The sequence below is a fragment of the Sinocyclocheilus rhinocerous genome, unplaced genomic scaffold, assembly GCF_001515625.1.
Source record: "Sinocyclocheilus rhinocerous isolate Xijiao unplaced genomic scaffold, SAMN03320098_v1.1 scaffold147, whole genome shotgun sequence".
Taxonomy (NCBI): Eukaryota; Metazoa; Chordata; class Actinopteri; order Cypriniformes; family Cyprinidae; genus Sinocyclocheilus; species Sinocyclocheilus rhinocerous.
The window spans coordinates 121,803-131,310 of record NW_015651498.1 but is presented as its reverse complement, the minus strand read 5'-3'; the positions used below and the strand labels follow the sequence as shown (position 1 = coordinate 131,310).

General features: G+C 35.0%; 1 protein-coding gene across 1 annotated transcript in view; it reads right to left on the bottom strand.

Annotated features, from left to right (window-relative positions):
* The window catches only part of LOC107712974 (membrane metallo-endopeptidase-like 1), a 23,299-nt gene extending 17,153 nt beyond the window's left edge, over positions 1 to 6,146 (bottom strand). Inside the window, exons 1-6 of the mRNA XM_016518373.1 lie at positions 5,986 to 6,146; positions 5,210 to 5,239; positions 4,671 to 4,733; positions 4,405 to 4,566; positions 4,233 to 4,313; positions 3,209 to 3,304 (exon numbers count right to left, since the gene is read on the bottom strand). Of these exons, the coding sequence (XP_016373859.1) occupies positions 3,209 to 3,304; positions 4,233 to 4,313; positions 4,405 to 4,566; positions 4,671 to 4,733; positions 5,210 to 5,239; positions 5,986 to 6,142 (589 nt within the window). The 5' untranslated portion in view covers positions 6,143 to 6,146. The remainder of the gene's footprint in view (positions 1 to 3,208; positions 3,305 to 4,232; positions 4,314 to 4,404; positions 4,567 to 4,670; positions 4,734 to 5,209; positions 5,240 to 5,985) is intronic.
* Between the last annotated feature and the right edge of the window lie 3,362 nt (positions 6,147 to 9,508).

Genomic DNA, 9,508 nt, shown 5'->3' with positions numbered 1-9,508 from the left:
TGAATCAGACACCGCTTCTGCGTCTCGGAGCACGTGATATATTATAAGGAGTAATGATAAGTTTTATGAAATGTAGTGAAGTAAAAAGTATGATCTTTTGCTTTGGAACGTAGTGAAGTAAAAGTAAAAGTTACTCAAAAAAAAAACGACTCCAGTAAAGTACAGATACTTGAAAAATGTACTTAAGTACAGTAACGAAGTAAAAGTACTTCGTTACTGTCCACCACTGATTAATATGTTCTGTTTTTCCTCTATTATCAGCGGTTTTCAAACTGTGGTGGGACATGTAAGATATGAGAGTGGTGCTGTGTTTCAGAAATTTGGAACATTTCAGAAATATGGAAAATATATGTTCTCAAATACAATCAAAGTTTCTTGATGCGAATAGTTGGTGTTTACATAAAGTAGTTTTGACATGACTGACCACAAGTGTCTTTGTGTCTTTCATGTGCGTATTTCATGTATCACTTTCAAATAGCAATGTTACCCTGCATTCTGATCCAGTGCCAGATCACCACACCCCCTTATTGAAGCTGCTAGCTGATTGGTTGCATCATTAAGACCAAACCCACCCACATCCACAACCATAATTGGGAATCGGAATTCGGCATAACATACAGCACAATCTATGTAGTCCGATTCATGAACAAATGAGTCGGTTCTTTTAATGAATCGTTTGAAAAAGGTACCCTGCGTCTCAATGTTCATACTATCCATCCTAAATAGTATATGTGAGATTAAAATAAGTGTGTCCCAAAGCATAGTATGTTGAAAGGAGTATGCCAAAAGTCCCCGGATGGTCTACTATTTCAGGTCGATTTTTGAAGTGTGGATCCGTGCACACTCTAATGGCTAATATTACCCACAAACCATTGCACTTTGATGAATGATTCGGTTGAGAACTACAAACATGAATAAAAAGCGTTAAAAACTACAAACATGGTGGATGTGCGCGACTGACGGTTTAGTAGAGAGGTTTAGATAAAGGGGTTTGAGTTACTAATAATCAACATTTAACCTGGTAAAGTATTTATTTAATGTTATCTGTGTTATATTTCATCTTCAACAGCAATGTAAACTTTTATAAACATCCGTTTGGTCGTTAACTTTTAAATGCATCATTATGCAGAAAATATGAGCGGAGTTCTCCGCATGACATTTAACCTGGTAAAAAAATATTTATTTAATGTTATCTGTGTTATATTTCATCTTCAACAGCAATGTAAACTTTTATAAACATCCGTTTGGTCGTTAACTTTTAAATGCATCATTATGCAGAAAATATGAGCGGAGTTCTCCGCATGAAGACCCGCGGCTTGCAGATCAACTTGCTACTTCTTTTCTCTCTGATATGGTAGGAAGTTAAATGAAATGAAAAGTGGAGGATATAAACTGTGACAAGATGATTGACAGGCCAGTTCACAGTGACAGGGTGTGTGTACTATGCGACAGAGCGGTCCGTTAAAGACGCAATTGTATGACGTGATAGTATGTCCCAAAGCTTGCCTACTCTTTTACTACACACTCAAAAGTGTGTACTTTTTCCTCACCAAAAAAGTACATACTTTAAGGGCGTAGTAGTATAAGTAGGCACATTGAGACGCAGCAGTAGTTTCCAGTTTGAATCATCGAATGAACGTCAAAATGGCTACTGAATCAAGAAATGACTCACTTGCAAGCTCCATGTCAATGTATCATTAATATAAAATGGTAATTTTTTTTCCTTTCGCATTTGTGTTAGATGTACACCTTTGAGCAGGTCACTGCATTTCGCTGCTTTATCTCGCATGAATGCCGCGTTTTAAGATGCCATGTCAAGATGCAATCAACTTGACATGGCAACTAAAAACAAAAACGCATTTTGTGGTTTTTAACCCATGTCTGAGGCAATATACACTCACTAGCCACTTTATTAGGCACGCCTGTTCAACTGCTCATTAACTCGAATATCTAATCAGCCAATCACATGGCAGCAACTCCATGTGTTTAGGCATGTAGACATGGTCAAGATCATCTGCTGAAGTTCAAACCGAGCATCAGAATGGGGAAGAAATGTGATTTAAGTGACTTTAAATGTGGAATGATTGTTGGTGCCAGACGGGTTGGTCTGAATATTTCAGAAACTGCTTATCTGGATTTTCACCAAAAAAGCAAAATATATATGCTCCTTTATGGCTTATGGTAATGCAATGAAATTGATAAGTAGGCCTACCCAATTTAATTCTTTGACAAGGAAAATGATAATTGATAGAACAAATGCATTTTTCTCATTTCACTGAAGAGGACAATCCACTTGATATGTCTTTCATCAACTTCCTGTTTAAATAGAAAATACATTAAAACAGGACAGAAAATTGCATTTGTCAAAGCATTTTAAGGGATCTTGCAACATGAAATCATATTTATTGTGTAAATACATGATTCTAGTCTAACTTCATGTGATTAATCAAGAAAAAAAAATCAAATGAAATGGTTATTATTTTTTGGCTCCATTCTCCATTTAATTATCCAATGAATTCCCAATGGATAAAATCGGGTCCCACATTTTTCTTCTTCTTTTTCACCCAGAAATGCATCACATTACGGAAGTCAAAAGGTTGCAAACGCTGTTCGGCTGACTTTAATCAGCACTGAGTGCATTGCATGTCATGACTGGTTAATTTCACTTTTATTCAAAATTCTGGAAACTTATTGTGAATCTTAAAAATTACCCATGAAATCACCTGTTGTTTGCATAATAAGACAGAGTGATGGTTTTCCAAAGACCAGTTATGGTTGTGGTTAAACATCTCCATTGGCGCCTACAACCAGCATTCATTGCTTTAAAGGCACATATTAAATCAGTCAGGTGTGTGTCTAGGTTGATGTCTGCATATGTAGATTGTACTCCAGCCATCTTCTTCTATTATGTTGAATTATTCTGCTCCTTCTCAAGGTCTATAATGAGCCACAGAGCCAAGCATCACAGTGGGTCACTCTCTTATCCTCTCACCCTCCTCGACACGGCTCTATCTCCCCCTAAACATGACAGATGAGCGGGACAGCCGCTGCTCTGTGAAACCACTGGACTTTTCCATCAGTCTAGTGCCTTATCAACACCCAGCGACAGCACTGCTGGAGCGATTGCATTTATCCCATTTAGATAAGCCCAAGATGCTGCCATTCTCTGTGAGAGTGAATTAGAGATGGCCGCCGCTATCTCTAGTACCTGATGTGCCGTTCCAGACCTCAGAGGCCACGGGCCAGTCGCCGATACTGTCAATGAGCCTGAGAAGAGGCTGCGAGTCGTGCTGCTCAATCAGAACTGCAGGGGGAAGCAGAGAGATGAAACTAAATTGGATTTATACACAAAATCAGCATAAAAGAAACGTCATTTTCAGTCAAATATTAAACAATTATATATTATTATTTATATATTATTAGAGTTTTATTAATATCATAAATTAGCTTTTTTAAAATTAGCTTAATTTTTCGCAATTTTGTCATGTTCTTTTGTCGTATTTATTAATTGTGTGTGTGTTTCTTTTTAATATTAGTATTCAGGTTTCATTTATTTTTATTTCAACTTTAGTTTAAATTTGAGTTGTTATTTATTTCCAGTAATTTTAGTGCTTCAACGTATAATTTTGGTTTAGTTTAAGTTTTCCATCTAATATTCATATTTTGTTTCATTTTAGCTTTATTTCAGTTAACAAATATGTTCAATTAAATAATACTTGTAGTTTAGTTTCGATGCATTAAATAATAGTTTTAGTTTTGGTTATCCATAATAACCCTAAAACCAATCAGCTTCGAGATAAATTATAACATTATACGTTTAATTCAAGCCAATTGAAGAAAAAGCAAAAGCAAAAAGTTCAACTTTTGAACTCATCCCATAAAGCATTGCCAATTTTTGTAGCAAAATCAAAAATGACGATGCAATATAAAACTCATTGATTATAAAATACAATATATTCAAAGTTCAGTATACAAACATATACAAATGTAAAGTTTTGGAGAATGTCATTTGCATGCTATATTTGCAAGTTGTAAACAAAGATTATTGTAGTACGTAGCTTTTTCAGTCTTTCTACTTCCAAATTTCATGTGTTACTTGCCATTTCTATGTAAATGTTTGTGAAATTTACAAGAAATTTCTGACGTCAACTCTAATCATAACAGCATACTAAAAATCAGAACATCAACTATATAATATAGAGTATATGTATATCACAGTATTGTGTACTCACTCTCATTCATGCATGAGCTGTAGAGCGTTTTGGCTTTCTTGAAGGCATCTCTGTCATCCTTACTTTCCATCTCCAGAACTCCTGTGCAATAATAGATCAGCACCAACCAGATAACAATGTCTACACAAAACTATAATACACATCGTGGTTACGTGAAGTTGACGTAACTGACCCTTGAGTACGATCTCCAGCTCATCTCTCAGGATATTGAATACGCTGTGAAGTGAGCTGGTTTCGGGAATGACGTGACGCTCTATCCAGCCTCCGCATGCGTACTGATAGAAGTTCTGGCACGGCTCCACGCTGGGGTCCATGTTCTGGAGCAGTCGGGCCGCTGTATCATTGAACAAGAAATCATTTCAGATCTAGAATATCATGAAGTTTCAGTTGAAGTTTTGAGGTGGTGTAAAGTGAAAGCTTTCAGACGTCTGGTCTTACCGGCAGTGACACACTGTGGGGTTGTACAGACATTGCTGTCAGCGTTTGATCGATATTTCAGCCCTGTTGTGATGTGGTGAGATAAATAACATCCATGAGGTTAATAACACAACTGAGATCATGTGACATAATCCACTCAAACTGCACGTGCAGACTGACGTTCTACAGAGAGAGCTTACTGCTTCAGCTTAACACTGGAAAACTGGAATAATATAATGCAATTTACTGAAACAAAGTTGCCTTATATCTTTCTCTTATCAATCAAAACTTAGGCACATTTTGCAAACCTGACACTGGTTGGTTTGAATCACTAATAGTACTCGTGACGGTGCTTATGTGTAGTATATATACTGTACATAATATATACTATGTGCAATAATTTAATATTGTACAGTATATGGAGTGATTATAAAGGATTTGTGGCAGGACAAAACTCATAAAAAAAATAAAAAAAACGGCACAATGAAATGAATGATGTGGATAAAATATGCCAAACTACTCAAAATGTGATTTATGAACAACTTCACAGCATACTGTACCTTTTGAAGATTCATTGATGTTAAAACGCTCTGAAATATAAGAGAAAAATACAAGATCTTAAAGAATGATATGTGTTCAGTGAGAACCTTTCGATACATCAGATATTCTTGTAGGTAATTTTATGTTTTATATGTTTTAAATTATGTGCAAATGTATGAGATATCATTTTATGATATCTCTATACACTTCAATTATGAATAAATAAATATGTTATAATTATTATAAAACAATATTAATTATAAAATATATGAACATTTATATTAATAATTAATACTAATATTAAGCATTTTACTTTTAATACTATGTTAACTCATATAAATTATTTATTTTGTATAATTCATTAATATTCATTTTAAATATAATTTAGCAATTAAAATAAACATAATTTAACACTAATTATAAATAAGTATAATAATTATATTAATATTAATATTTTATAAATATTAAAAATATTTTATATATGTATTAAACAGTAATATTAATGATTGATTATGAAAATCATTGATATTTATTTTAAACACAATTTTAATAATTTTCAAATATAATTAAACACTAATTATCACACAATTGTAATAAATAATTTATATTATTCCTTAATATTAATTTAAAATATTTTTCTGGTTTTCTAGAGACTTCTATAAAAGAAAGGTTGCGTAAGCTGCTCCACGTGGGATATAAACAAATGAATGCAGGTTATCTCTTAATGTATTACAACGATCTTGAACATGTTTGGGTCTTTTGGGGGGAATTGCAGCAGAAATCGGCTGTTTCCCACCTCTCAGAGCTGAAGTGTAGAGCATAATGAGTCCAGCCAGAGCGCAGCTCATCAGAAGCACAATGACAGACAGTCCGATCTCCACTACAGTCCAGCGATGCTTCCTCGGTTTAGTGCTTTTCTCCATGATATCCATTTGGCTCTCTGATTTTCCCATTCTTGGAGCTGTGGAATAGAGTATTGAAGTGTTGGTGGAGAGGACCGAGTGCGTGCGTAATTGTGTCTGAGCGCAGAAAGCCACAGGTGGAGCATCAGTGCATCCTGTTTTCGACTTTTTTCTCCAAAAAAAACATTTTTTTTTTTTATGTGGAAGCGGTGTAGTTACTGAATAAGAGAGTGATATATTTACACACTTCAAACAATGCTCCAAAGCGACCCGAAATAGGCTACATAGCTTTTGTCCAATGAATTTAAATAAAAATAAAGACGCTTTTAAGAAGATTGCACTCACACAGATGAATCTAGAGGTTAAATGTTTGGTTTATAAATTACAAACTTCACCTTTAAAATCAACGTGAATTATCATTCACAACCCATTTTATTTTGATAATAAGATGTATTTTTAAATAAAATGACGGATTCAATATGAAAGGGGGCGGGACTTGAATTAATCCATCGATTGATTGGATTGTCCGGAGGCCATTGTGCCATGGGATAAGAAAAAAATAAAAAGACAATTGGGACTTTTTTTAAATCTCAGAATTCAGACTAATGTATTACAACGATCTTGAACATGTTTGGGTCTTTTGGGGGGAATTGCAGCAGAAATCGGCTGTTTCCCACCTCTCAGAGCTGAAGTGTAGAGCATAATGAGTCCAGCCAGAGCGCAGCTCATCAGAAGCACAATGACAGACAGTCCGATCTCCACTACAGTCCAGCGATGCTTCCTCGGTTTAGTGCTTTTCTCCATGATATCCATTTGGCTCTCTGATTTTCCCATTCTTGGAGCTGTGGAATAGAGTATTGAAGTGTTGGTGGAGAGGACCGAGTGCGTGCGTAATTGTGTCTGAGCGCAGAAAGCCACAGGTGGAGCATCAGTGCATCCTGTTTTCGACTTTTTTCTCCAAAAAAAACATTTTTTTTTTTTATGTGGAAGCGGTGTAGTTACTGAATAAGAGAGTGATATATTTACACACTTCAAACAATGCTCCAAAGCGACCCGAAATAGGCTACATAGCTTTTGTCCAATGAATTTAAATAAAAATAAAGACGCTTTTAAGAAGATTGCACTCACACAGATGAATCTAGAGGTTAAATGTTTGGTTTATAAATTACAAACTTCACCTTTAAAATCAACATGAATTATCATTCACAACCCATTTTATTTTGATAATAAGATGTATTTTTAAATAAAATGACGGATTAAATATGAAAGGGGGCGGGACTTGAATTAATCCATCGATTGATTGGATTGTCCGGAGGCCATTGTGCCATGGGATAAGAAAAAAATAAAAAGACAATTGGGACTTTTTTTAAATCTCAGAATTCAGACTCAGAATTGCAAGATGTCAACTCGGAACTCTGAGAAAAATGTCAAAGTTTATATCTCACAGTTCCGACTTTTTTGTCTTAGAATTGCAAGAAAAAAAATCCAAATTGTGAGATAAAAAGCCGCAATTATTTTATTTTGTTATTTTTTTAGTCTGTGGTGGAAACTGTCTTCCATAGTAGAGTACACACCAGAATTATGCAAATCTGAATGCGAGTTTGCCATAACAATACCAGATTTTCTAATACTGGAGCAAGCTTTTTTTCTTTCTTTTGAATAGCCTGCAGTGATGAATCGTTAACAATAGGACCGAGAATGTGTATTAAGAAAGTAAATAGGACCATTTGATTTCATATTGACTTGAAGACATTAGGCAACCAACACATGACGCAGTTAATGTATATATGCACTTGGTTAATGCACTCAGAAGGAGCAGCAGCTTTGTGCTGGTTTCATTTTTAATGATGGTTAGATTCAAGCAGGGCTATATATGAGGCATTCTAGAGATGTCTCCTACCTCATCACATCATAAAATGTATTTAATCTGCGGAAACCTGGCATGTTTCAGAAATGGTGTTTTGCCTCATATTGGTGTCAGCACTTTTTCTGTGTCTTGGAAGCTGGAAAGTGCTGATAAATTTCCTGTAAAATTTTTAATTTCCTGACTCAATTGATGTCTGAAGGCAAAACAATGATCATAGAAAACAGGCTCATCTGGAAATGAGTAGTTTTTATATTGAGTTTCTTGTGATGTTAGTTTTAAAGCTGTCAGCCAGTGTGCAGAAGGCAAAAATGATATACAGTATGCTTTTGGATTCTTAACCATATTGATAAATACACACAAATACATGACAGTGTGTATGTGTATGCACTACAACATTATTAGAGACATGCGTTTAAACTACTATTTGCACTAAATCCAATTTTTCATATTTTTGATAATATGAAACATATATTTATGCAGTATTATACATAGTATATATTGTCTCTCCCAAATCTTGTGTGTCTGTCCATATCAATAAATTGTATTTCCCACATACACCAAACAACAACATTTTTGCAGGTCAGTTGCATTTTTTAAAGTTCAAATATTCCATGTAGACTGTCAATTAAAACGACACCATGAAAACTTAACATTTAATAATGATAAAAATATTTTTAAATGAAGCGCATGTCACAAATTTAGGCTTGCATGCAATTTTCATTTATCATTTTCATTTATCACTTGAGATGGTGACCAGTACCTCTCCAAACCACTCATTTGCATATACGCATTAAGAAAATTAGAATTATTTTTCTTAGAGAGAAAATTATAGCTTATAGCTATAGAGTCGCATGCAGCAATGCCTTTGATCAAGCAATCTAGTCTAGAAAAAACAGAAAGCAACAGACAAGAAGCTGCATTAATCTAACCAATGACTAAATCACGAAAATCAAGAATAACTGATGGGCAAAATCAATGGAGAAGCATTAATGAAAAGTCCAGCTGTTTGCATCCATCTCTAAAAACAGTCCATAACTCCACCTGTAAACTACAAAGAAACTCTTCAATTCAATTTCAACACAAAACCCCCTCACACTGTAGAATATGCGAAGCCATACCTCTCTGAAGATGGAGTCCTTGTTGGCCCTGTTAGGACGCCTTTCAATTTCCCAAACACCCCTTCTGAGTTCACACCCAGAGCTGGTGTGTGGTGAAATGAATCAGCGTCCGGACAGCTGGATGTCGGAGCGGCTGTCTGTGCTGATGTTCCTCTGACTGACTGACTAACTGACTGAGTGAGGGAGATGCAGAAAAGAGGAAGAGAGAAAGAGAGGGAGGGATGTAAAGGAGGAGGGGCGATCGAGGCGCTATTTTTGCCTGATGTTGGTGGTTTGAAGAAGAATCAAGAGGGGCTTTAAGAAGAGGGACAGATGGATGGTATCAGTAAAATTAAATACATTTATAAAAATATACTTTTTCAAATGACAAATATACTATATATACAAATATGAAATACATTAAATACTACTAGAGTTTATATATATATATAT